Raw genomic sequence first — 27,939 nt, forward strand, 5'->3', positions numbered from 1 at the left:
AAGGAGGGGAAATGAGGAGATGAGCGCGGGCTGTGGCAAAACCACACCGGGACCACCCTGAAGTCACCTCGGTGCCCTTTGTTTTCCTTACCTGGATCTGCTGCTTTGTTTTCCTCGCCTTTTTTTCACCGGAGCTGTTGATAAAACAGCATCCTCCCTTCACACACCGGCCAGATTTATTTATAATTTTTTTTTAATTTTTTTAAATTATTATTATTTTTTAATTCCATCTGCCGCGGCTGAACTCCCAGGGCTCCACGGAAACTTCCCAAAAGCAGCGGAGGAGCGGAGCAGCTGCAGCCCAGGGGGATCCCCGGGGATGCCGGCGTGGCCCAGGCTCAGGGGAGATGAAAATTTCCAGCCCTCGTCCCAAAAAAGCAGGAAAAAACAACAAAAAACCTCCCACGCCCCCCCCCAAACAACAAAAAAAACCCCAAACCAAACCAAAAAAACCCACAAAAAAACCCAGCTGCAATCAAAGCCAGCACAATCAGCAGGTAAAAATTAAACTTTTATTTTCAATCTGAGTAAACCGGGAAGAGAATTGGTCGGGTCGTTCCATTCCGTGGGTTTTCTTTTTTTTTTTTTTTTTTTGGATAAAAAGGCCAAATAACTTTTTTTTTTTTTTTTTTTCTTTTTTTACTGGTGGGTGCTCAACCCAGGAAGGAGGACACAAGGACAAAACCCCAATCAAGCGACGGATCCCGAGGAAAAACACGTTCTAAGCTCAGCACTGAGACGCAACCGGGGAAGCTGGGATGGACGAGGTCTATTTTACACGTGATGAGAAGCAATTAATCAGCTTTTTTAATTGGTCTTCTTCCTTGTGTTGTGTTTTTATGGTTTTCTTTTTTTTTAAACTCATTTATTTATTTTTAAATACAGGTTTAGGTGCTTTTTCAGCTACGAAAAACAAACAAAAAAAAGGCAAAAAAGTGCATAAAGTTGAGAGAAAAGGCAGAAATCAAGCGGTGAGAGGTCTCCAACGGCGGGGAGGGGGGTGAAAGGGAGGGCAGAATTTAGGGATGACGAGGGGAGGATTTAAAAAAAAAAGATCTGTATCCCTAAAAGGGAATTTCCTGCGTTATTTGGTCCATTAAAAAAGGGTTTATTCACATTGATGCTCCCGCCCCGAATTCCCAGACCAGAATTAAGAAGAGGATTCAGCAGGGGGAGGATCGCAGAGGATCGGATCCCCCCATTCCTTGTGCTCCCTGTTTTAGCACCGGCCCCTCCCTGGCCTTGGCCCTGTCCCTTCTCCCGTGGGTCCCTGTCCCTCCTTGCACACAAGGAATGTTTCCCCCCTCCCCGGCTTTGGTCCCTTATTCCCAATTTTCCCTTGGGAATGGCGAAGGCGGCGCCGCCCTCGGGAGCATCCCCGCCGTGCCCGGGTCCCGCTCCGGGCACCCCGCAGCGATTCCTGATTCCTGCTCCTCCCGCCCGGCCCGGGGCCAGTTCCACCCCTCCCCGGGCGAGGACGGGGACGGGGATGGGATTTTTTTTTTTGGAGGATTTTTTTTTTTTTTTGGTCCGTGACGCGATCCCGGAGTTGTCCCACAGAGCTGCCACCAGCGCTGGGGACGGGGGGTGGCTCAAGGGGGGCTCAAGGGTGGCTCAAGGGTGGCTCGGGGTGGCTCAAGGGTGGCCCTGGCACCCTGGGGACAAGCACCCGGGGTGGGCCCGGGGCGGCGGCAGCAGGAGAAAAGCAGGAAAATTCGGGGTGGGGGGAAAATTCCCCCAGGAGACTCCCAGAACCCGGCCTGGGGTGAGCTGGAGCCGCGGGGGGCTCATCCCGGTCTGGGAGAGCTCATCCCAGTTCCAGGGGAGCTGATCCCAGTCTGGGAGAGCTGATCCCAGTTCCAGGGGGGCTGATCCCAGTTCCAGGGGGGCTGATCCCAGTCTGGGAGAGCTCATCCCGGTCTGGGAGAGCTCATCCCAGTTCCAGGGGGGCTGATCCCAGTTCCAGGGGAGCTGATCCCAGTCTGGGAGAGCTCATCCCGGTCTGGGAGAGCTCATCCCAGTTCCAGGGGCTCATCCCGGCTCCAGGGGCGTTGATCTCTGCTCTAGGGGCCTGATCCCAGTTCCAGGGGGATTGATCCCAGTTCCAGGGGGACTGATCCCAGTTCCAGGGGGTTCAGCCCAGCCCAGTCTGGGAGAGCTCATCCCAGTTCCAGGGGGATTGATCCCAGTTCCAGGGGGCTGATCCCAGTTCCAGGGGTGCTGATCCCAGTTCCAGGGGGGCTGATCCCAGTTCCAGGGGGCTGATCCCAGTTCCAGGGGGACTGATCCCAGTTCCAGGGGGCTGATCCCAGTTCCAGGGGGCTCATCCCAGTTCCAGGGGGGCTGATCCCAGTTCCAGGGGGCTGATCCCAGTTCCAGGGGGACTGATCCCAGTTCCAGGGGGCTGATCCCAGTTCCAGGGGGCTCATCCCAGTTCCAGGGGGGCTGATCCCAGTTCCAGGGTGCTGATCCCAGTTCCAGGGGGGCTGATCCCAGTTCCAGGGGGTTCAGCCCAGCCGCCCCCAGGAAAAGCCCCGGGGCTGCTCCTCCCCTGCCGGGATCGGGACAAAGCGGAGCCGGGGGCAGGAGCAGCCAGAGCCTGGGGCTGGGCTGAACCCCGGAGCCGAAATCCCCAGGAGAGAGAGGTTCTGGGGACATTTCATGGATCTGGGGGCATTTCACGGGACTCGAGGGCTGAGGGGAGCAGAGACTGGAGGGAAGCTGTGCAGGGGAGCCGGGATCAGCCTCGGGATGAGCCCGAGCAGGGGGAGCAGGGGGTGCTGCCAGCCCAGCCCAGCCCTGAGCCCCCCCCACCCCACGGCGGGAATTTGGTCCTGGCGCGGCCTCGCCCTCCCCTTCCCGGGATCGCCGCGGGCTCCGGGAGGGCCGGGAGCAGGGATCCACCCCCCGGAGGTGGGACTCGGGCTCAGATGGCCTCCACGTAGTTGGCCGGGAGCATCCCCGTGTCGCCCGTGCGCTCCACCGTGCCGTACATCCAGCCGTCGTCGATCTGCTGCACGTTGATGATGGTGTCCCCGTCCTGGAAGGACACCTCGTCCTCGTCCGCCGCGCTGTAGTCGTAGACGGCGCGGAAACGCTTCTGTGGGGACACGGGGGGGACGTGGAACAGCCTTGGGGACGTGGAGCAGCCTTGGGGACACGGAACAGCCCCAGGGGACATGGAACAGCCCCAGGGGACATGGAACAGCTTTGGGGACATGGAACAGCCCCAAGGGACATGGAACAGACCCAGGGGACGTGGAACAGCCCCAGGGGACAAGGAACAGCCCCAGGGGACGTGGAACAGCCCCAGGGGACACGGAACAGCCCCAGGGGACGTGGAACAGCCCCAGGGGACATGGAACAGCTCCAGGGGACATGGAACAGCTTTGGGGACACAGGGGACACTGTCACAGCCTTGGGGACACGGAACAGCCCCAGGGGACGTGGAACAGCCTCAGGGACACAGGGGACACTGACACAGCCTGGGGGACATGGAACAGCCCCAGGGGACATTGTCACAGTCTCAGGGACATGGGGGATGTGGAACAGCTCCGAGGACACGGGGAACGTGGCATGGTCCCAGGGGACACAGAGGTCATTGTCACAGCCCCTCTTTGGGGACACAAAGGGGTCACAGCCCCATTTTGGGGACATACGGGGGTCACAGCCCTTTCCCAGGGGTCACAGCCCCTCCCCAGGGGTCACAGCCCCTCTTTGGGGACACATGGGGGTCACAGCCCCTCCCCAGGGGTCACAGCCCCCCAGGGCCGGGCTGGGAGCACACCGCAGCTCGGGCCGGAGCCGGGCGGTTCTCAGCGCCAAAGCCGAGCGCCCATTCCCTCCCCGAGGGTTTTTCCCGGGGCTGGGGGAGCAGAGGGATCCCAGGGGTGGGAATTGGGGGCTCGGGCTGCACTCACCCCCCCTCCGGCCGGGGCGTTGCGCTGGGACGAGCCCGGAGCCGCCGGCTCCTTGTAACCGTAGGATTGGGATGGAGGCGGCTGCTGCTGCTGCTGGAAAACTGTGGGGAAAGGATGGATCCTGAACTGGGATATGGGGAAAGGAGGGATCCTGAACTGGGATGTGGGGAAAGGAGGGATCCTGAACTGGGATGTGCAGGGAAAGGATGGATCCTGAACTGGATGTGGGGAAAGGAGGGATCCTGAACTGGGATGTGGGGAAAGGATGGATCCTGAACTGGGATGTGGGGAAAGGATGGATCCTGAACTGGGATGTGGGGAAAGGAGGGATCCTGAACTGGGATGTGGGGAAAGGATGGATCCTGAACTGGGATGTGCAGGGAAAGGAGGGATCCTGAACTGGGATGTGGATGGATCCATGAATTGGGGTGTGCTGGATCCCAAACTGGGATTTGGGTAGATCCATGAACTGGGATTGTGCCAGATCCCAAACGGGGACGTGGCCGGATCCCAGGCTGGGATTTGGGTGGATCCCAGACCGGGATTTGGGTGGATCCCAGGCTGGGATTTGGGTGGATCCCAGGCTGGGATTTGGGTGGATCCCAGACCGGGATTTGGGTGGATCCCTGACCGGGATTTGGGTGGATCCCTGACCGGGATTTGGGTGGATCCCAGACTGGGACATGGCAGGATCCCAGGCTGGGATGTGGCCGGATCCCCGGCCGGGATTGGGGGTTGCAGAAGCCCCTGCCGGTCCCGGTCCGTGCTCACCCGTGGCTCCGGGCTGCCCGTGCTGCTGCTGCTGCTGCTGCTCCGCTCTCCGGTAGCCGCCGCTCTCCTGGGAATTGCGGCGCTCCGGCTCCGAGCCCTCGCCCGGGCTGGGCCCCATCCGGCTCCGCTCGAACTCCTCGTGGTACTTGATCTGCAGGCAGCGGTGGGATCGGTCACAGCTCGGGCTGGGACCAGGAAACGGCCTCGGGGGAGGTTGGGATGGGAAATCAGGGAGAATTCCTTGGCCAAGGGAGGCAGGGCCGTGCCCGAAGGGTGAAACCCCTCCTGGGTGTGGCACCTGGGGACAGGGCTGGGGCTGGGTTCTGCTGGGCTCCACGGCTTCTCCAGCCCGCAGGATTCCGGGATCCCTCCCCTCATCCCAGCTCGGCTCTGTTTGGCACCCCAGAGAAACCCGGGGGCTCCCTCCCTCAGCACAGGGCACGGGGACATCGGGGGGGGCGTCCCAAAAATTCCTGGGGGTGTCCCTCCCAAATCCTGGGGGTGTCCCCACACACAGCCCCCAGCCCCGGGGCCGCCCCAGGGAAAATCTCATCAGGGGCTTTGTCCGTCGCATCCCCGGGGATGTCAGGAACTGCACGATGGGAGCAGGAAAAGAGGGAATGGGAACTCCTCTCCAACCCTGCTGGGGCTTCCTGGGTTTGAGTGTGTGAGCTCCGGCTGTGGCTGCATCCCAAACCCCTTCCTGTCCCTACAGCACCAATTCCTGCATCCCAAACCCCTTCCTGTCCCTACAGCACCAATTCCTGCATCCCAAACCCCTTCCTGTCCCTACCGCACCAATTCCTGCATCCCAAACCCCTTCCCAGCCCTACGGCACCATCCCTGGAGTGATTTCAGCCCAGAATTCCAGGAATCTGTGATCCCAGGCATCTGTAATTCCAGGAATTAGTGATTCCAGGAATTAGTGATCCCAGGGATTTGTGGCCCCAGGATTCTGTGACCCCAGGGATTTTTGACCTCAGGGATTTGTGACCCCAGGAATTTGTGATCCCCGGGATTTGTGACCCCAGGGATTTGTGACCCCAGGGATTTGTGACCCCAGGATTCCGTGACCCCAGGGATTTGTGATCCCAGGATTTGTGCCCTCCCGGCCCGGGGAGGCGAGGGCAGCGCCACAGCAGGGACGAGCAGACTCCACTCACGTTGCTGATCTGATCCTGAGTCTTCCTGATCCTCTGCAGCTCCGGGGTGTCGGCCACCACGCTGAAACCTTTGCCCTTGTTCTTCTCAAACTCCTCCTTGTAGCGGATCTGGGGAGCGGGAGGAGAGCGGGGCTGGAGAAGGGAGCCACCAGAGCTTCCGTGGGCAGGAGCAGCTCCAGCTGTGACCCACCAGAGCTGAACTGGGCAGGAGCAGCTCCAGCTGTGCCCCAGCAGAGCTGAACTGGGGCAGGAGCAGCTCCAGCTGTGACCCACCAGAGCTGAACTGGGCAGGAGCAGCTCCAGCTGTGCCCCAGCAGAGCTTCCATGGGCAGGAGCAGCTCCTGCTGTGACCCAGCTGAGTTTCCATGGGCAGGAGCAGCTCCTGCTGTGACCCACCAGAGCTGAGCTGGGCAGGAGCAGCTCCAGCTGTGACCCACCAGAGCTGAACTGGGCAGGAGCAGCTCCAGCTGTGACCCACCAGAGCTGAACTGGGCAGGAGCAGCTCCAGCTGTGACCCAGCAGAGCTTCCGTGGGCAGGAGCAGCTCCAGCTGTGACCCACCAGAGCTTCCGTGGGCAGGAGCAGCTCCAGCTGTGACCCACCAGAGCTTCCACGGGCAGGAGCAGCTCCAGCTGTGACCCAGCAGAGCTTCCGTGGGCAGGAGCAGCTCCAGCTGTGACCCAGCAGAGCTTCCGTGGGCAGGAGCAGCTCCAGCTGTGACCCACCAGAGCTTCCGTGGGCAGGAGCAGCTCCAGCTGTGACCCACCAGAGCTTCCACGGGCAGGAGCAGCTCCAGCTGTGACCCAGCAGAGCTTCCATGGGCAGGAGCAGCTCCAGCTGTGACCCACCAGAGCTTCCGTGGGCAGGAGCAGCTCCAGCTGTGACCCAGCAGAGCTTCCACGGGCAGGAGCAGCTCCAGCTGTGACCCAGCAGAGCTGAACCGGGCAGGAGCAGCTCCAGCTGTGACCCACCAGAGCTTCCATGGGCAGGAGCAGCTCCAGCTGTGACCCAGCAGAGCTGAACTGGGGCAGGAGCAGCTCCAGCTGTGACCCACCAGAGCTTCCGTGGGCAGGAGCAGCTCCAGCTGTGACCCAGCAGAGCTGAGCTGGGCAGGAGCAGCTCCAGCTGTGACCCAGCAGAGCTTCCATGGGCAGGAGCAGCTCCAGCTGTGACCCAGCAGAGCCGAACTGGGACAGGAGCTGCTCCAGCTGTGACCCACCAGAGCTTCCATGGGCAGGAGCAGCTCCAGCTGTGACCCACCAGAGCTTCCACGGGCAGGAGCAGCTCCAGCTGTGACCCACCAGAGCTGAGCTGGGAGAATCCCAGTTTGGAAAGCCAAGGAATCACTCAGCCAATCCCACGGGCGAGCAGACCCGCCGATAAATCCCCGTTTTTTCCCTAAATCCCACCCTGCTGGAGTTCAAGACACGGGAATTCAGCCCTACAAATCCACCGGGCAGCACCCCCACGGCGACAACGACAACGAGAGCAACTTCATAAATCAAAACCGGCCCCACACCTCATTTTCCCCGGAGGGAGCCGCTCCCTCCGTGTTCATCCCTGCATTCCCTGAGCCGGGAAAACCCTGCGGACGTCAGGGCCCAGCTCATCAAACCCCGCCCGCGCTGCCACCAGCACCGAGGTGACAACGCTGCCGGGGGAGCTGGCACGGCAGGGACAGGGACAGGGACAGGGACAGGGACAGGGACAGGAGGGGCAGCTGCCACCCCCGCACAGGGCAGAGTTCCTTCCGGGAAAGGCTCGGAAAAGGAGCCCCAGGAAGGGAAGCTGCAATTTCCCTGCCACACGTGGGCCGGGCAGGGCAGCCTGCGGGCACGGAGGTGGCACTTTGGGGACACTTTTGGCCTCTCCGGGCGGTCATTATCTGGCGGCTTCCGGTGAGCGGAAGGGGAGCCGCCTCCCCGGGGACACAGACGGGGGACAGAGGAGGGACACGGAGCCGCTGCGGCTTGGCCTGGGCCTGGCTCTGCCACCCCGGGCCTGGCACGGTGTCCCTGCAGGTGCCCAGTGTCCCACCCTGTCACCCTGTCCCTGTCATCCTGACCCCGTCACCCACCTCTAAAGGTGCCCAGTGTCCCCCCTGTTACCCTGTCCCTGTCACCCCATTCCTGCCACCCTGGTCCTGTCGCCCAGTCCCTGTCACCAACCCCTAAAGGTGCCCAGTGTCCCACCCTGCCACCCTGACCCTCTCACCCCATTCCTGCCACCCTGGTCCTGTCACCCTGTCCTTGTCACCCCATTCCTGTCACCCTGTCCTTGTCACCCCATTCCTGTCACCCTGTCCCTGTCACCAACCCCTAAAGGAGCCCAGTGTCCCACCCTGCCACCCTGGTCCTGGCACGGTGTCCCTGTCACCCTGTCCCTGCAGGTGTTCCGTGTCCCACCCTGCTACCCTGACCGTCACCCTGTACTTGTCACCCTGTCCTTGTCACCAACCCCTAAAGGTGCCCAGTGTCCCCACCCTGTCACCCTGTCCCTGTCACCCCATTCCTGCCACCCTGGTCCTGTCACCAACCCCTAAAGGTGCCCAGTGTCCCCCCCTGTCACCCTGTCCCTGTTACCCCATTCCTGCCACCCTGTCCCTGTCACCCACCCCTAAACGTGCCCAGTGTCCCATCCCTGCCACACCATTCCTGAAGGTGCTCAGCTTCCCATTGTCACCTCATCCCTGTGGGTGTCCAGCACCCTGTCCCTGTCACACCCCACTCCTGTCACCCTGTCCCTGTCACCCCACTCCTGTCACCCTGTCCCTGTCACACCCCACTCCTGTCACACCCCATTCCTGTCACCCTGCCCTGGTGACAAAGGTCAGAGCGGGATTTTCCGTGGGAATTCGGGAATGCGCAGGGCTCACCTGGCTCTGGAGCTCGCTCTGCTGCTTCAGGCGCAGGTTCTCGGGCGTGTCTGCCACCATGGTGAAGGACTGCTTCGGGTAGTGTCTGCAGGGGAAGGACACCGTCAGGGCCACCGGCGGTGCCACTGTCACCATCAGTGACATCATCAGTGACACCATCAGTGACACCGTCAGGGCCACCGGCGGTGCCACTGTCACCGTCACCAGCAGTGACACCGGCAGTGCCACCAGCAGTGACACCGCCACCGTCAGTGACATCATCAGTGACACCGTCAGTGACACCGTCAGTGCCACCGGCAGTGACACTGTCACCAGCAGTGACACCATCAGTGACACCACCAGTGACACCACCAATGCCACCATCAGTGCCATGGTCAGTGCCACCACCAATGCCACCAGTGCCACCGCCCCCCGTCCCCTGTCCCCGCCTGGGCGCTCTGGCACGGCACAGCGAGTGCCACCACGGAAATGTGGAATTGTGGAATCATGGAACCATGGAATCATGGAGTGATGGAACCATGGAGTCATGGAACCATGGATCAGGTAATGATTGAACAGTGGAATCATGGAATGATGGAACCACAGAACCATGGAACCATGGAACCATGAAACAATTGAACCATGGAATGATGGAACAAGAGAATCATAGAATCGCGGAATCATGGAATGACGGAACCGTGGAATCATGGAATGACGGAACAGTGGAATCACAGAACCATCGAAGCATGAAATCATGGAATCATGGAACTATGGAGCCATGGAACCACGGAGTCATGGCATGATGGAACCACAGAATCACAGAACCATGAAGTCACGGAGTTACGGAATCCTGGAATCCTTCAGGCTGGAAAAGCCGCCCAGGATCACCCAGCCCGACCGGCGCGGCCGCGCCGCCCCAAACCCGCGTCCCCAGGGGCCACATCCGAGCGCTGTGAACATTCCAGGGGCTCTGTCCCGCTCCGGAGGCGCCAGAGCTGGGGACACGTCCCCAGAGGGGCTGGCAGCCGCCATGTGGGATGTGGGACCGCCCGGACAATGGGATTCCTTGGACAATGGGATTCCTTGGACAATGGGATTCCTTGGACAATGGGATTCCTCCCTGCGCACTCTCTCCTTTCCAACGCTCTTCTCCCAGCGTCACATTCATCACAAAAGAGCAAAAGCAGCGTTTTCCCCTCAAAGCCGTCCCAGGCCTGGGCAGGATCTCAGGACAGACCACTCCACGTCCCCAGGGCGCCGTTATCCCAGGAAAAGCCGCTGGCTGTGCTCCCAGTGCCTCTGCGGGATCCCGGGCACGGCCTGAGCTCCCCGGGCAGAGCGTCCCAGAACTTCATCCCTCTTTCCCTAAAAAGCTTTTCCCCGCCGTGCAGCCTCCATTTCCCTGGGTGCAGCTCAAGGCTGCATCCTCTCCTGGCGTCGGCCGCCGCCTGCAGAGAGAGCCCGAGCCCCAGGGGCTGCAGCCACCTCTCCGGGAGCTGTGGGGAGAGATCAGGGCAGCCCTGAGCCTCCTTTTCTGCAGGCTGAACGAGCCCAGCTCCCTCAGCTGCTGTCCAAACCCTCAGCAGCCTCCTGTCCCCTCTGGGTGTGCTCCAGCGTCTCGGTGTCCTTCCTCAACTGAACAGCAGCTCGCAAACACCAAACACCAGCTCACAAACAAACACCAGCTCACAAACAGCTCAAAACCAAAACAGCAGCTCGCAAACACCAAACAACAGCTCACAAAGACCAGCTCACAAACAAACACCAGCTCACCAACAGCTCACCAACAGCAAACAGCTCACAAACAGCTCAAAAACAAAACAACAGCCCACAAACACCGAAAACCAGCCCACAAACACCAGCTCACCAACACCAGTTCACAAACAAACACCAACTCACAAACAGCTCACAAACACCAAACAGTTCCCAGACACCAGCTCACCAACACCAAACAGCGCACCAACAACCCACAAACACCAAACAACAGCTCACAAACAGCTCAAAAACAAAACAGCAGCTCACAAACACCGAACAACAGCTCACAAACAAACACCAACTCACAAACACCAAACACCAACTCACAAACACCAAAACCCAGCCCACCAACAGCTCAAAACCAAAACACCAGCTCACAATCACCAAAAACCAGCCCACAAACAAACACCAGCTCACCAAGACCAGCTCAAAAACAAAACAGCAGCTCAAAACCAGCTCAAAACCAGCTCACAAACACCAAACAGTTCACAAACAACAGCTCACCAACAGCTCAAAAACAAAACAGCAGCTCACAAACACCAAACAACAGCTCACCAACACCAGCTCACAAACAAACACCAGCTCACAAACACCAAATAACAGCTCACAAACTGCTCACAAACAGCTCACCAACACCAAACAGCTCACAAACAACCCACAAACGCCAAACAACAGCTCACAAACAGCTCAAAAACAAAACAGCAGCTCACAATCACCAAACACCAGCCCACAAACAAACACCAGGTCACCAAGACCAGCTCAAAAACAAAACAGCGGCTCACAAGCGGCTCCCCAGCAGCTCCCCAGCAGCAGCTCCCCGCCGCTCGGGGCGTTCCGATAATCCGTCCGGGGTTAATCTGATCACAGATGAGATCACCCCGGCAGCTCCGGCTCCCTCCCCGCACGAGGATTCCCACCGGGATCCTGCGCCCACGCAGGGATTGCACCCAGCCCGCGGCTGCTCTGGAGAAATTCCCGCGTTTAAACCCCGACCAGGGTAAAATCTGATTTTCTGGGAGGCTCCTGAGCGCGCCAGGAGGAGCAGGAGGAGACGCTGCAGGGGACAGGGGCGGCCTCGGGCTGGGGCAGGGGCGGTTCAGGGGGATTTCAGGGAAAATCGGCTCCCTGGGAGGCACTGGAACAAGGAAAGGGTGGGATAAATCCCCGGAAATGTCCAAAAGCTGGCGGGACACACGCGTTTGGTGGTGACAGCAGCGCTGGGGGAACGGTGGGACTCTGACCTCGGGAGGTTTCCCGGCGCTGGCGATCCCACAATTCCAGAGGATCCAACACCAGCAGCGTTTTGTGCCCAGCCCAGGTGCCGCGAGGAGCTGCTGGATTAATTAATCCATTAATCCACTGAGAGCAGCCCCCGGGCAGCGGGGAACAGCCCTGAGCCCGTCTCCTTCCCGACTTTCTGCTCCTGGCACTCCTGGATTCCCTTCCTGGAATCCCGGAGCCCTTCCCTGAGCTCCTGGGGAGCCACGGCCGGGCTGGGAGCAAGGTCAGAGGAAACGAAACCGCTCCGGGGTCCCTGCAACCCCGACCATCCCGGGAATCACAAATCCCAGACCAGAAATTCCCCACGGGAATCCCAGAGCATTCACATCTCTGGGAGAGGAACCAGCCCAAACCATCCCAGGAATCTGGGAGATCTCAGATCACAAATTCCCCCTGGGAATCCCAGAGCATTCCTGTCTCTGTGAGGAGAGCCAAGAGCCAGCCCAAACCATCCCGGGATTCTGGGAGATCCCAGACCACGAATTCCCCGTGGGAAGGCACAGAACATTCCCAGCTCTGTGAAAGGAACCAGCCCAAACCATCCTGGGAATCTGGGAGGTCCCAGACCACGAATTCCCCACGGGAATCCCAGAGCATTCCCAGCCCTGTGAGAAGAACCAGCCCAAACCATTCCTGGGATTCTGGGAGGTCCCAGACCACGAATTCCCCCTGGGAATCCCAGAGCATTCCCAGCCCTGTGAGAAAAACCAGCCCAAACCATCCCGGGAATCTGGGAGATCTCAGATCACAAATTCCCCATGGGAATCCCAGAGCATTCCTAGCATTGGAAGGAGAGCCAAGAGCCAGCCCAACCACTCTGGGAATCTGGGAGATCCCAAATCACAAATTCCCCATGGGAATCCCAGAGCATTCCTAGCTGTGGAAGGAGAGTCAAGAGCCAGCCCAAACCATCCCAGGAATCTGGGAGATCTCAGATCCCAAATTCCCCCTGGGAATCCCAGAGCGTTCCCAGCCCCGTGAGCTGACTCCCATCACCTCAGCCCGGGGTTTTTACAAATCCAGAGGTTTTTTTCCCCTGTGGCCCAGCGGCGTTTTTTAACCGAAATTCCCGCTGTGAACACCCGGGGATCGGGACACGGCCCCAGGCAAGGGCAAAGGCTCCTCTGGAGCTGGAGCATCCCGGGCCGGAGCATCCCCGCCCTGCCAGCCGGGAATCGTCCCATCGCCATGGCAACCGCATCCCGGCCCCGCTCCGGGCTGGGAAACGCACAAATCCATCCCTGCGGAGCTCAGGAGAACGGGAAAACCGCGGCAGCAGGAGGAGGAGGGAATGAAAAACAACCGGGAAAACAACAGCCGGGATTGAGCACAAGGATGTGTCCTGCTCCAGCCCCGCCCGGAGCCAGGGATGGGGCTGGAAAGGGGCTGGAAAGGGGCTTCCTTAGGATTTTGAGGAAATCTCGCAAGGATTTGAGGCAGTTTGTGCTCAGCCCTGAGTTAACGGGCAGGAGGGATCCGTCCACGCCGGGATGAACAGCAGGGATTTGGGATCTCCCAGGATGGGTCAGGATCCCTGAGAATGGATTTGGGATCTCCCAGGATGGGTCAGGATCCCCGAGAATGGATTTGGGATCTCCCAGAATAGGTCTGGGATCCCCTAGAATGGGTCTGGGATTTCTTAGAATGGATTTGGGATCTCCCAGGATGGGTCTGGGATTTCCTACAATGGATTTGGGATCTCCTGGAATGGGTCTGGGATCCCCGAGAATGGATTTGGGATCTCCCAGAATGGGTCTGGGATTTCCTACAATGGATTTGGGATCTCCCAGAATATTTGGGATCTCCCAGAATGGGTCTGGGATCCCCGAGAATGGATTGTCTGGGATTTCCTACAATGGATTTGGGATCCTCCCCTGGGTTTGGGATCTCCCAGAATGGAGTTCCAGGAATGTTTGGACAATGCTCCCAGGGACAGGATGGGATTTTGGGGTGTCTGGGGTTGGACTGATGATCCCTGTGGGTCCTGGAGTTCCAGGAATGTTTGGACAACTCTCCCAGGGACAGGCTGGGATTTTGGGGTGTCTGGAGCTGGCTGATGATCCTTGGGAGCCCCTTCAAACCCCGGATATTCCAGGATCCCCCACAGAGGCGCCCAGAGGAGGGCAGGGATCCCACAAGCGACCCCAGAGCGGGAAGAGCGCCTTTCCCAGCCCCCAATCCCACGGAATCCCGGCTCCCGCCGCCAGCAGAGGATTCCCGGGGGGCCCGGAGCGGGCGGCTTCTGTGGCGCTGCGGAATCAGGTCAGCGGAGCCGGGAACAGCTCCTGCCTGGCGCCGGCCCCGGGAGCGGGATGAGAGCGGGAATTCCAGAGGGTGGGAGCTCATCCAGCCAGGATTCATTCCAGACAATTCCCGGTGGATCAGAGCTCATCCAGCCGGGATTCATCCCAGACAATTCCCGGTGGATCAGAGCTCATCCAGCCGGGATTCATCCCAGACAATTCCCGATGGATCAGAGCTCATCCAGCCGGGATTCATCCCAGACAATTCCCGGTGGATCAGAGCTCATCCAGCCGGGATTCATCCCAGACAATTCCCGATGGATCAGAGCTCATCCAGCCGGGATTCATCCCAGACAATTCCCGGTGGATCAGAGCTCATCCAGCCGGGATTCATCCCAGACAATTCCAGAGGATCAGAGCTCATCCAGCCGGGATTCATCCCAGACAATTCCCGATGGATCAGAGCTCATCCAGCCGGGATTCATCCAGGGACAATTCCCGGTGGATCAGAGCTCATCCAGCCGGGATTCATCCCAGACAACTCCAGAGGATCAGAGCTCATCCAGCCGGGATTCATCCCAGACAATTCCTGGTGGATCAGAGCTCATCCAGCCGGGATTCATCCCAGACAATTCCCGATGGATCAGAGCTCATCCAGCCGGGATTCATCCCAGACAATTCCTGGTGGATCAGAGCTCATCCAGCCGGGATTCATCCCAGACAATTCCTGGTGGATCAGAGCTCATCCAGCCAGGATTCATCCCAGACAATTCCAGAGGATCAGAGCTCATCCAGCCGGGATTCCTCCAGGGACAATTCCCGATGGATCAGAGCTCATCCAGCCGGGATTCATCCCAGACAATTCCCAATGGATCAGAGCTCATCCAGCCGGGATTCATCCCAGACAATTCCCGGTGGAGCAGAGCTCATCCAGCCGGGATTCATCCCAGACAATTCCCAGTGGATCAGAGCTCATCCAGCCGGGATTCATCCAGGGACAATTCCCAATGGATCAGAGCTCATCCAGCCGGGATTCCTCCAGGGACAATTCCCAGTGGATAACAGACTCATTTTGGGGGCCACCAGCAATTCCTGCACGTCCCCAGGCAGGGAGCAGGGAGGAGGCTCCCACAGGGATGTCGGGAAGCAAAGGCAGATCCCAGTTCCAGAGTGAGGCGAATCCCTGAGCACTCCCATCCCATCCCATCCCATCCCATCCCATCCCATCCCATCCCATCCCATCCCATCCCATCCCATCCCATCCCATCCCATCCCATCCCATCAGCAGCACTTTCCCCCAAAAACACAGCAGGAGAGGGGTTTGGAACGATCCCAATTCCAGAGTGAGGTGAATCCCTGAGCAATCCCATTCCATTCCATCCCATTCCATTCTATCCCATCCCATCCCATCCCATCCCATCCCATCCCATCCCATCCCATCCCAGTCCCAAAAGCAGCACTTTCCCCCAAAAACACAGCCGGAGAGGTGTTTGGAACGATCCCAATTCCAGAGTGAAGCAAACCCCTGAGCAATCCCATTCCATTCCATCCCATTCCATTCTATCCCATCCCATCCAGCAGAATTTCCCCTAAAAAAACAGCAGGAGAGGGGTTTGGAACGATCCCAGTTCCAGAGTGAGGCGAATCCCTGAGCACTCCCATCCCATCCCATCCCATCCCAGTCCTAAAAGCAGCACTTTCCCCCCAAAACCCTCCCGTTCCCAAGGGAGCTGCTGCCTTTGGAGCTCTTCCCGAGCTGGGAACGAGGACAAACTCCGGAACAGCGGCACAGAGCTCCCGTGAGCGCGGCCCAAGACAAGTGACGGAATTTGGGAGCCCCAGGAGCCGACCCCGCACCCCCGGCACGGCCCAACCCCGAGCCTGATCCCTCAGCAAGGCCAAGAAAAAATTCCCAAAAAAACCCTCCGGAGCCCCGACGGAGGATTTAAAGCCAGGGCAGAGGGAGGCACCGAGGAGCAGCTCTGGGTGCAAAGATTCCCTGTCCCTGCAGCGCCCAGGGGTGACAGCCGGGCCGGGGATTCGGGAAAAATCCGGGAAAAATCAATCCAGGAAAAATCCAGGAAAAATCGGGCAGAGGAGAGTTAAAGAAAGGAAGCAACAGGAGGCTGCCAGGTCACGTCCTGCCTGTGTGGGGACGAGTTTAAAAAACAAACGGGGCTTAAAAAGTAAACCGAGTTTAAAAAGTAAACCGAGCTTAAAAAATGAACCGAGTTTAAAAAGTAAACTGAGCTTAAAAAATGAACCGAGTTTAAAAAGTAACCCGGGCCTTTGTCGGCGCCGGATCCCAGCGGGAAGGGGCGCAGGCTGCAGGGAGGGGTTTGGATCCTCCCGTGATTCCAGGGAAAAGTCACCAACAGGGCCGGGGAGCTGATCCCAGCCCCGAGCTCAGCCCGGCTTTGGGGGACAGGACCGGGACAGGACCGGGACAGGATTGGGATAGGATTGGGACAGGACTGGGACAGGACTGGGACAGGACTGGGACAGGATTGGGATAGGACTGGGATAGGATTGGGACAGGATTGGGACAGGACTGGGACAGGATTGGGACAGGATTGGGACAGGACTGGGACAGGATTGGGACAGGACTGGGACAGGACCGGGATAGGATTGGGACAGGACTGGGACAGGACCGGGACAGGACCGGGACAGGATCGGGACAGGATCGGGACAGGATTGGGACAGGACCGGGACAGGACCGGGACAGGACCGGGACAGGATTGGGACAGGACCGGGACAGGATTGGGACAGGATTGGGATAGGATTGGGACAGGATTGGGATAGGATTGGGACAGGATTGGGACAGGACCGGGACAGGACCGGGACAGGATTGGGACAGGACCGGGACAGGATTGGGACAGGATCGGGATAGGATCGGGACAGGACTGGGACGGGACTGGGACAGGACTGGGACAGGACTGGGACAGGACCGGGACAGGACCGGGACAGGATTGGGACAGGATTGGGACAGGATTGGGACAGGATTGGGACAGGATTGGGATAGGACTGGGACAGGATTGGGACAGGACCGGGACAGGACCGGTCCCAGTGTCCCGGTGCCAGGGCTGGAGAGGGCAGGAGAGGCCGATCCCACAGCCAGGCTGATCCCAGGGATGACCCCAGGGCAGCAACGGGAACGGGGCTTTTGGAGCAGGATCTGTCCCATCCCAACACATCCCAATCCCATCCTATCACAAATCCCATCCCAATCCTATCACAAATCCCATCCCAATCCCATCCTATCCCAATCCCATCCCAAATCTTATCCCAAATCCCATCCCAATCCCATCCTATCCCAATCCCATCCCAAATCCCATCCCAACACATCCCAACCCAAATCCCATCCCAATCTATCCCATCCCAATCCCACCCCACCCCAAATCCCATCCCCAAAGGCTCCCAGCAGCTTCCCAAGGGACAGCCAGCCCCATCCCACACAGGATTATTTCAAAGCAACGGGAATATTTTATCCCCTTCCAGGAGTCAGGAGACGCCAAGCCGGGAAATCAGGAAGCCCAGGGAGGCAAAGCCTGGCCTTGGCTCCGTCCTGGGACCGCTCCGAGGATTCCCCAGGCTCGACATCCAGCTTTCATCCCTCAGCCGGGATTTTCCAGGCGGGGAATCTCCCGGATCCCACAGCCAGTTAAAGCTCCATAAAACCTGAGTTTGGGAGCAGCTGGAGCCTGCGACTCCAACCTTGCCTCGTCCCCTGTATCCAGCTTTTCCTGGATTCCCACCTTTCTTTTGGAGAAGTCTCAGACTTCCCTGGATTTTCCTTCCCCCCCTCTCAGCCCGAAGCGCTCCGAGCGTCACCTCCAGGGCTGGGACTGTCCCCATCTCCCGGGTTCACGGCTGGGTTTTTGGGGAATGTCAGGGCTGGGAGGAAGCCCAGCCCTCTTCCTCCTGCTCTCCCGAAGAAAAGAAACTCAGGAATTTGGCGGGAGGCCACGGCTGGAACAGAGAGGAGCCTGTTTGGGAGAGCAGCCTCTTCCCCGCCAGGATAAACGTTGCTTTTCCTGATTTATTCCCACCCCCTTCTCCCGGGACGTTGGACATCGTCCCTCCTCTCCAGCTCCAGAGAGTTTGGGAATGGTGAGCTCCTCCCTGGATGTCCTGGAGTTTCTGATTTCTTGGGATAATCCTGGGAGCAGCTGAGAAAGGAACCAAAACCCCCCTCCCCAAATCCAAGCCTGGAGCTCTCCCCCTTCTCCTCCGTACCCCGGCATCGCAGCTTGGCTGGAAAAATCCTCCTGGGCCAACTTCCAGCTGCTCCCCTTGGCTTTAGGGCAAGGAAAAAGGGGAGGGATGAAGGATTTGGGGCAGTTTTTGGGCTGGGAAGGGTTAAAGCAGCAGCAGCAGCATCAAAGGGAGCCCGGGGTTGCTGCAGATTCCTTGGAATGTCAGGAATTTCCCATCCTTAGCCCAGATTCCCCTGCAGGAACCGGAGCAGGAACCTCGGGATGGGCAAAATCCCGCGGCGCCGGGGAGAAGGATTTGGGATCTCCGGAGAGATCAGGGGGGATCAGCTCTGCTCGGCCGGACCCGCCCTGAACACCCCAAAAATCATCACCCCAAAGCCAGAGCAAACCTGCCTCAGGACACGCATCTGCCCTTCCCTAAAACCCCAGAATTTGGGTTAAAATCACCCCAAAATCATCACCCCAAAGCCAGAGCAAACCTGCCTCAGGACACGCATCTGCCCTTCCCTAAAACCCCCAAATTTGGGTTAAAATACCCCCAAAAATCATCACCCCAAAGCCAGAGCACACGCATCTGCCCCTCCCTAAATCCCCCAAATTTGGGGTTAAAATATCCCCAAAATCATCACCTCAAAACCAGAGCAAACCTGCCTCAGGACACGCATCTGCCCTTCCCTAAAACCCCAAATTTGGGGTTAAAATATCCCCAAACCCCAATTTCTTTTCAACCAGTTATTTGCCACTTTCCCCCCAAAAACGTGAATTATCTTCAACCAGTTATTTGCCATTTTGCCCCCCAAAAACCTGATTTATCTTCAACCAGTCATTTACCATTTTCCCCCCTTAAAACCCGATTTCTTTCCAACCAGTTATTTGCCATTTTCCCCCCAAAACCTGATTTATTTCCAGCCGCTTCTTTGCCATTTCCCCCCCAAAACCCGATTTTTTGCTGTTTCCCAGCCCTGGTGAGATCCCCGGGAATTCCGAAGCGGAATTTCGGGAGCCTCCTCTCAGCCAACCCCGGGCACAAGGACCCCAAAAAAACCCCTCGGAAGTGGGAGGCTCCGGCCAAGATCCGCTCTCAGCGCTTCCCTTTTCCGTGGAACTCGGCCAGGAAGAGGAAATTGGGGAGAAAATGGGGGGAGAAAGAAATTGGGGGAGAAATGAAATAAACTGGGCGAGAAATAAACTGGGGGGAGAAATGAAAGAAATTGGGGAGAGAAATGAAAGAAATTGGGGGAGAGAGAAATGAAAGAAATTGGGGAGAGAAATGAAAGAAATTGGGGGAGAGAAATGAAAGAAATTGGGGAGAGAAATGAAAGAAATTGGGGAGAGAAATGAAAGAAATTGGGGGGAGAGAAATGAAAGAAATTGGGGGGAGAGAAATGAAAGAAATTGGGGGGAGAGAAATGAAAGAAATTGGGGAGAAAGAAATGAAAGAAATTGGGGGAAGAGAAATGAAAGAAATTGGGGGAAGAGAAATGAAAGAAATTGGGGAGAGAGAAATGAAAGAAATTGGGGAGAGAGAAATGAAAGAAATTGGGGAGAGAGAAATGAAAGAAATTGGGGGAAGAGAAATGAAAGAAATTGGGGGAAGAGAAATGAAAGAAATTGGGGAGAAATCCGTCCTTGGAAGCGCCAGCTTTGGAGCAGGGATGGAGGGGAGGGATTTGAGGTCCCTTCCCATCCAATCCAGCCGGGAATTCCGTGATTCCAGCACCCACCCCACGAGCAGAGCGCTCTGCCCCAGCACTAAGCGAGTTAATTATGTTAATTACACCCCCTAATTTCCCTTCTAAGGAGCAGACAGAGCTCCTGGAAAAGAGGGGCAGAGCTCCTGGAAAAGAGGGGACAGAGCCCCTGGAAAAGGAAAGGAGACAGAGCTCCTGGAAAATGGGGGACAGAGCTCCTGGAAAATGGGGGACAGAGCTCCTGGAAAAGGGGAGCACAGAGCTCCTGGAAAAGGGGAGCACAGAGCTCCTGGAAAAGGAAAGGAGACAGAGCTCCTGGAAAATGGGGGACAGAGCTCCTGGAAAAGAGGGGACAGAGCTCCTGGAAAAGAGGGGACAGAGCTCCTGGAAAAGAGGGGACAGAGCTCCTGGAAAAGAGAGGACAGAGCTCCTGGAAAAGAGGGGCACAGAGCTCCTGGAAAAGAGAGGGACAGAGCTCCTGGAAAAGAGGGGACAGAGCTCCTGGAAAAGAGAGGGACAGAGCTCCTGGAAAAGGGGGGACAGAGCTCCTGGAAAAGAGAGGGACAGAGCTCCTGGAAAAGAGAGGGACAGAGCTCCTGGAAAAGAGAGGGACAGAGCTCCTGGAAAATGGGGGACAGAGCTCCTGGAAAAGAGAGGGACAGAGCTCCTGGAAAAGAGGGGGGACAGAGCTCCTGGAAAAGGAAAGGAGACAGAGCTCCTGGAAAAGGGGGGACAGAGCTCCTGGAAAAGGAAAGGAGACAGAGCTCCTGGAAAAGAGGGGACACAGAGCTCCTGGAAAAGAGGGGAACAGAGCTCCTGGAAAAGAGGGGACAGAGCTCCTGGAAAATGGGGGACAGAGCTCCTGGAAAATGGGGGCACAGAGCTCCTGGAAAAGAGAGGGGACAGAGCTCCTGGAAAAGAGAGGGGACAGAGCTCCTGGAAAAGGGGGGAACAGAGCTCCTGGAAAAGGGGGGACAGAGCTCCTGGAAAAGGGGGGACAGAGCTCCTGGAAAAGAGGGGGGACAGAGCTCCTGGAAAAGAGGGGGCACAGAGCTCCTGGAAAAGGGGGGACAGAGCTCCTGGAAAATGGGGGCACAGAGCTCCTGGAAAAGAGAGGGGACAGAGCTCCTGGAAAAGAGAGGGCACAGAGCTCCTGGAAAAGAGGGGACAGAGCTCCTGGAAAAGAGAGGGCACAGAGCTCCTGGAAAAGGGGTGACAGAGCTCCTGGAAAAGAGAGGGCACAGAGCTCCTGGAAAAGGGGTGACAGAGCTCCTGGAAAAGAGGGACAGAGCTCCTGGAAAAGGGGGCACAGAGCTCCTGGAGACCTCGGGGCGCCCCACGGGGCCATTTTCGGGGCGAGGATCGACGCGGGGAGCCCCCGGGGTGACCCCACTCACGCGTTGCAGTACGGCTTCTTCTCGTAGCCCTTGTAGTTCTTCATGTTCAGCGTCATCTTGCACGTCTCGCAGTGGAAACACGATTTGTGCCAGAACTGCAAGGCAAAGGCGACAGCCGTGGGCGCCAGGGATCCCAAATCCCGCTGCAACCCCGCGATTCCCGCCCGGGAGCCCGGGAAAAACCAGCGTGCCCCCCTAGGGAAGTTGGGATTTGCAAGCTCTCTTTTTTTTTTTAGATAAAAAGGGAGATTTTGAGCTCGGGAGCAGCCAGGAAAGGGGAGAAAAATTCGGGTTTTTGTCTGGATAAGGGATTAAGTGACCCTGGTTAATTCAGGATAAAATTCCACCTCTCCCAATCTTCCCAATGCATGATCTGGATAAATGGAGGGAAAAAAAAAAGTTTGGAAAGTCGGGTAAGGGAGGACAGGGAATAAAAATCCTGGTTAATTCAGGATAAAATTCCACCTCTCCCAATCTTCCCAACGCGTTTATCCCAACCCAGGGGAGGGATTTATTTCCTTCCACAGCTCCAGGGATTCACGGATGGGAGAAGAGGGAACAGCTGAGTTTGGAGGTTCAAAGCCGCTGCTTTGGGATTCGTTTTCATGTTTTATTCTCCTCGCTGCTCTTTGCCCAGCAGAGCAGGTCGGGTGAGGCTGCAGGAGCCGAGCAGGAAAAGCTTCTCCTGGGGAGCAGACGCGGATCCGAGGCGAAATCCCAGACCGTGACCCCGCACAAACCCTGAAGGAGCTTTTTTAGATCCCAGAGTTCTGGTTTTTTAGGGCTGCTCCCAAAGAAACCGTTCCCAGCCGGCAGGGAGCTGGAGGGAAAGGTCGGATTTGATGATCTGGGAGATCTTTTCCCACCGAAACGACGCCGATTTTATTTATTTTTTGTGGCGGTTCCGAGGCCGAGCTCGACGCCCCGAGCCCGCGTTTCCAGCGGGGGTTTGAGGGGCGCTGGTGGGAATTCCCAGAGCGGAACGGGAATTTCCTGGAGCTTGGGGAAAAGCAGAGCCTGGAGCAAATCCTCCACGGATGGATCTGTCAGCCCTGCCTCGGGCTGACTCCCAATCCAACCACCACCCCCCCCCAAAAAACAAAACAAAACAAAACAAAACAAAACAAAACAAAACAAAACAAAACAAAAACAGGGAAAACTCCTCCAAAAGCCGAATTAACAGCTCCGAGTGCTGATCAGAGGACGGGCGAGCGTCCTAGGCCTTGAGCAGCTCACGCCCAGCCGCTGCTTCCTGCTGGGATTCCCACCTCCAGGCGCTCCAGGAGCCGATCCCAGCCCCGGATCCGCGTTCCCGCAGGGAGCCCAGCCCTGCCCTGGCGCCACACCCGGTGCCAGGCTCCGGGGACGTGACTCAGCCCCGCACAGGACAGTTCTCCTCCTTCCAATCGCTCTGAGCCACGGATTTGTTCCTCCCCTGTGTTCCTGTTCCTCCAGCCGGAGGGGTTTTGCTCCTCCGGCCCTTTCCCTGGGTTTGGTGTTTTTTTTTTTCCCCCCCTTCCCAGGTTTTGGGCTCGCTGAAGGATGGATGAGCAGCTGAATCCCAAGTTTTTGGGGCTTGTTGGAAGTCCCAGCCTGTTTTTGGGGGGGGGGTTCAGGGTCTTTTCCGAGAGATGCCGGTGACGGCACCGCAGGGGACAGGCGGCACGAATCCAGAACCTTCTCCTCAGGGAAACTCCCAGCTCCCAGGAGGATCTGCACAGCCAGCTGCGGATCCCTGGGATCCAGCAGGGAAACAACCCCAATCCCAGAACCAGGAACTGCAGCAGATCCCTGGGATCCAGCAGGGAAACATCCCCAATCCCAAATCCAGGAGCAGCTGCAGATCCCTGGGATCCAGCAGGGAAACATCCTCAATCCCAGAACCAGGAACTGCAGCAGATCCCTGGGATCCAGCAGAGAAACATCCCCAGTCCCAGAATCAGGAACTGCAGCAGATCCCTGGGATCCAGCAGGGAAACATCCCCAATCCCAGAATCAGGAACTGCAGCAGATCCCTGGGATCCAGCAGAGAAAAAACCCCAATCCCAGAATCAGGAGCAGCTGCAGTTCCCTGGGATCCAGCAGGGAAACAACCCCAATCCCAAATCTGGGAACCGCAGCACATCCCTGGGATCCAAGAGGGAAGGAATCCCAATCCCAGAACCAGCAGCAGATCCCTGGGATCCAGCAGGGAAGGAACCCCAATCCCAGAACCAGCAGCAGATCCCTGGGATCCAGCAGATCCCCTGCCCCACAGCAGGACGACGCTCCCAGGCCGGCCCTGCTCCCGCCCAGGAGCATTCCCAGCCCATTCCCACCGGGAATTGCCGTTCCCAGCCCCAGCAGGGCGCTGGCATTCCCGGGGGTCTCTTCTCCCCGCTCTCCAGCCCGGCTGTGCCCCCTCTGCGCGTCACTAACGGGGATGGAATTGATGGAATTGATGGAATTGATGGAATTGATGGAATTGATGGAATTGGTGCTGGATCCACCAAAACCTACGGCAGCGCTAAGGGAGGCAGGAGCACGCCCGGGCACAGGGGACCCGGAGTTATTTCGGCTCCCAGGAACGCTCCGCTCGCCGTGGAGAAAGAGGACACGCTCCAGAGGGGGTTTGAGAGGAGCAGGAACGCCCTGTGCTCCCCAGACCTGATCCCAGGTGCCCCCAGACCCCAGCAGGCCGGATGGGATCTCTAAGTGTGAGCGCACGTTCTGGAAGCTCTTCTGACCAACATAAAAATGATGGGTTTGAAGGAAAACAGCTCTGAAACTCCCCAGGTTATCCAGGTGAGCGGGTCAGGGATCATCCACGCTGGGGTAATAAAGGATGCCGTGGATTTATAACCGTGGAACGGTTTGGGATGGAAGGGACCTTAAAACTCATCCAGGGGCAGGGGCAGGGACACCTTCAGTGTGCCAGGGTGCTCCAAACCCCGTCCAGGGATGCAGGGGCAGCTCCGGGCTCCACCAGGCGAAGCTCCCCCCAGCTGGAGCCGCTGGGATCTGAGGAGAGCACCAGGAGGGAAACCCTGGGCTGGAGGAGGGAGACAAACCCCGGCTGAGCGCGGGGTGAGCCCAGCCCGGCCCCGGCCGGGTTCCGCAGCCGCTCCGGCGTCACTTCCCCAGCGGAAACCAGAGCCAGCGACGTCCCCAAAGGCACCGGGGGCACCCCAGGGCCAGGGGCGGGCGGTGACGCTGCGGGGGGAGCGGGGGGCTCCCCGTAAATCCCCAAGGGAAGAGGAGCGGGCTCACCCCAGACAGCGCAGGGCTCTGCCCGGCCCCTCCCGGCTCAGCCGCTGCCAGCGCAGCCCCAGGTGCACTTTGGACTGTGCCCGGGACAGAGGGGAAACGGGAATGGGGAAACGGGAATGGGGAAACGGGGAACAGGGATAGAGGGGATCCAGGAATGGGGAAACAGGGAACGGGGAAACAGGGAGAGAGGGGAAACAGGGAGAGAGGGGATCCAGGAACGGGGAAACAGGGAATGGGGAAACAGGGAGAGAGGGGAAACAGGGAGAGAGGGGAAACAGGGAGAGAGGGGAAACAGGGAGAGAGGGGGAAACAGGGAGAGAGGGGAAACAGGGAGAGAGGGGAAACAGGGAGAGAGGGGAAACAGGGAGAGAGGGGAAACAGGGACAGAGGGGATCCGGGAACGGGGAAACAGGGAGAGAGGGGATCCAGCAACGGGGAAACAGGGAACGGGGAAACAGGGAGAGAGGGGATCCAGGAACGGGGAAACAGGGAACAGGGAAACAGGGATAGAGGGGATCCCAGGAATGCGGAAACAGGGATAGAGGGGATCCAGGGAATGGGGAAACAGGGAGAGAGGGGATCTGGGAACGGGGAAACAGGGAATGGGGAAACAGGGATAGAGGGGATCCAGGAACGGGGAAACAGGGACAGAGGGGATCCCAGGAATGCGGAAACAGGGATAGAGGGGATCCAGGAACAGGGAAACAGGGAACGGGGAAACAGGGAGAGAGGGGAAACAAACAGGGAGAGAGGGGAAACAAACAGGGAGAGAGGGGAAACAAACAGGGAGAGAGGGGAAACAAACAGGGAGAGAGGGGAAACAAACAGGGAGAGAGGGGATCCCAGGAATGGGAAAAGCAGGGACAGAGGCACTCCAAGGGCCAGGAAAAGCAGGGACAGAGGCATTCCAAAGGCCAGGAAAAGCAGGGACAGAGGCACTCCAAAGGCCAGGAAAAGCAGGGACAGAGGCACTCCAAGGGCCTGCCCACGTTTGACGGGAATTGGGGCAGCGCTCCGGGAACCGGGAGCCACAGCACGACCCGGCCCCGCTCGGCTTGAGGAAGAGGAAGTGGCTGAGGAGCTCGGGGAGGACAAGATGGTGACGGCGGGCTCCTGCCTGCTTCCCACGGCTGGAATTCTGCGTCTCCCGCAGCTCCCGGAGCCCGGCTGGGAGCCACGGCTCAGCCCCTTCCCTGCCCGCGAGCCTGGGATCGCCCCAGCGCCCGAACGAGCCCGGCACTCGCCTTCCCTCCCAGTTATCCACAGCCCCAAAAACCCCCTTCCCTCCCAGTTATCCACAACCCCAAAAACCCTCTTCCCTCCCAGTTATCCACAACCCCAAAAACCCTCTTCCTTCCCAGTTATCCACAACCACAAAAACCCCCTTCCCTCCCAGTTATCCACAACCCCAAAACCCCCCTTCCCTCCCAGTTATCCACAACCCCAAAAACCCTCTTCCCTCCCAGTTATCCACAACCCCAAAAACCCCCTTCCCTCCCAGTTATCCACAATCCCAGCACTCCCCTTTCCATCCCAGTTATCCACAATCCCAGCACTCCCCTTTCCATCCCAGTTATCCACAATCCCAGAACTCCCCTTTCCATCCCAGTTATCCACAATCCCAGAACTCCCCTTCCCTCCCAGTTATCCACAATCCCAGCACTCCCCTTTCCATCCCAGTTATCCACAATCCCAGCACTCTCCTTCAGTTATCCACAATCCCAGCACTCCCCCTCCTTTCCAAATCTCCACAACCCCCAAACCTCCTTCCCCTTCCAAATCTCCTCAATCCCAGGACTCCTTTTCCCTTCCCAAACCTCCTTCCCCTTCCAAATCTCCACAATCCCAGCACCCCTTTTCCCTTCCCAAACCTCCTTCCTCTTCCAAATCTCCTCAATCCCAGCACTCCTTTTCCCTTCCCAAACCTCCTTCCTCTTCCAAATCTCCACAATCCCAGCACTCCTTTTCCCTTCCCAAACCTCCACAACCCCCAAAACCCTTTTCCTTTCCAAACATCCACAATCCCAGCACTCCTTTTCCCTTCCTTTTATCCACATCCCCCAATCCCCTTTTCCCTCCCTATTATCCCCAACCCCCAGCAGCTCCCGGAGGCTCCCGGGGGCACCGAGCCCCTCGCAGCCCCCAAATCCCAGGATTCAGGGGTGAGAGTTCAGCCCCCGGCCCTTCCCGGCCTCAGGAAGAAGCATCATCCCTTAAAAATGCGAGCAGCAGGGTCTGCCGGAGCTCAGGATCCTTCTTTCCCAGTTACTTTTTTTAGTCCCTAAACTGGTTGTCCCAGAAGCCTGGGAGAGGAGGGCGGCTCCAGAGGAACGAGAATCCCCACGGGAAGAACACCGGGAATGGAGACCCAACCTTTCCCCACCACCAGGATCCAGCGGGGTTTTGGGGGTTTTTTTTTGAGGGGGGGAAAAAAAAATACTCCAAAATTAAAAAATAAAAATCGCTCCGGGTTAAGGGAGGCAGCCCCCGAAGCGTAGGGATGGGGGGGTTCGGAAAAGAGAAGTATCAATTGGGACGGAAGATTTGGTGGGGGGGGAAAAAAAAAGAAGAAAAAAGGCCCAAAAAAAAAAAAAAAGGGAAAAAGCTCGATAATGGAAACCAGATGAGGTTCCCGGTTTCAGGGAAGCGTTAACTGTTGCTTTCCTCGGGCCTCCACACGGATGCGCCGCCTTCGGAGGGCAGATATTCGAATAAATAAAAATATTTGCTAGGGAAGGAAGAGCTGGGGGAAGCTGCCCGGAACCCCCCGGGCAAAGAGCTCCCGTGGCTGTCCCCTTCCCTGGGGACACGGAGCGTGGAAATCCCCCCGGGAAAAGGGGGCTGGGATCGGGAAGTGTGGGTGGGAAGGACCCAGATTCCTTGGATTTCCCCGCCTGGGACAATGGGGTCCCAACGGCGAGGGGATTGAGTGGAAATCCCTCCAGGGAAAAGCGGGGTTTGGAGTGGGAAGCGTGGAAATATTCCCGGGAATAGGGCGGGGGAAGAGCCGTGCCCATAAGGAAGCGCTGCCCGCGGCGGAGCGAGGCGGGGGGGGGCAGGGGATGGAATCCAGGCGGAGATCCCCAGGATAACGCGATCCCGTGGGAAAACCGCCGGGAACGGAGGGGGCGAGGGTTCTAACCACCCCATCCAGAGGCAAGCCTAGAAAAAAATAAAAATAAATCCCAAATCCTCATCCCGCTCGCCACGTGCGGCTCACCTTATCCAGGCAGTTCACCTTCTCCGTGGGATACACGATCTTCCCGCAGCGCGCACAGTTGGGATTCATGGCTGCGAACTCGCGCGGAAAAGAGGGGGGGAAAATAAAATAAAATAAAAATTTAAAAATTAAAAAAAAAAAAAAAAAAAATCGCTCCGACCCCTCCTCCTCCTCCTCTT

General features: G+C 58.0%; 1 protein-coding gene and 1 long non-coding RNA gene across 2 annotated transcripts; one reads left to right on the forward strand and one right to left on the reverse strand.

The window, feature by feature from the left end:
• On the forward strand, positions 1-880 carry LOC120763678 (uncharacterized). The gene is made up of 2 exons (XR_005704118.1): positions 1-497; positions 663-880. It is a non-coding gene; the product is annotated as an uncharacterized LOC120763678 (long non-coding RNA).
• Positions 553-27,939, reverse strand: LASP1 (LIM and SH3 protein 1). The gene is made up of 7 exons (XM_040087138.2): positions 27,761-27,939; positions 21,292-21,386; positions 8,729-8,813; positions 5,855-5,962; positions 4,692-4,842; positions 3,921-4,021; positions 553-3,100 (listed from the first exon to the last, which is right to left on the reverse strand). The coding sequence occupies exons 1-7, from the start codon at positions 27,827-27,829 to the stop codon at positions 2,927-2,929; spliced, it is 783 nt and encodes a 260-aa protein (XP_039943072.1). The 5' UTR covers positions 27,830-27,939; the 3' UTR covers positions 553-2,926.

Source organism: Hirundo rustica, chromosome 27 (genome assembly GCF_015227805.2).
Source record: "Hirundo rustica isolate bHirRus1 chromosome 27, bHirRus1.pri.v3, whole genome shotgun sequence".
NCBI classification, from domain to species: domain Eukaryota; kingdom Metazoa; phylum Chordata; class Aves; order Passeriformes; family Hirundinidae; genus Hirundo; species Hirundo rustica.

Excerpts from the sequence above, each read along its gene's own strand:
- LASP1 (XM_040087138.2), bottom strand. The coding sequence starts at position 27,829 with ATGAATCCCAACTGTGCGCGCTGCGGGAAGATCGTGTATCCCACGGAG. Across the intron at positions 4,022-4,691 it reads CGGGCAGCCCGGAGCCACGG|TTTTCCAGCAGCAGCAGCAG; the intron begins GTGAGCACGGAC and ends CTTTCCCCACAG. Across the intron at positions 3,101-3,920 it reads ACGCCCCGGCCGGAGGGGGG|AAGCGTTTCCGCGCCGTCTA; the intron begins GTGAGTGCAGCC and ends GTGTCCCCACAG.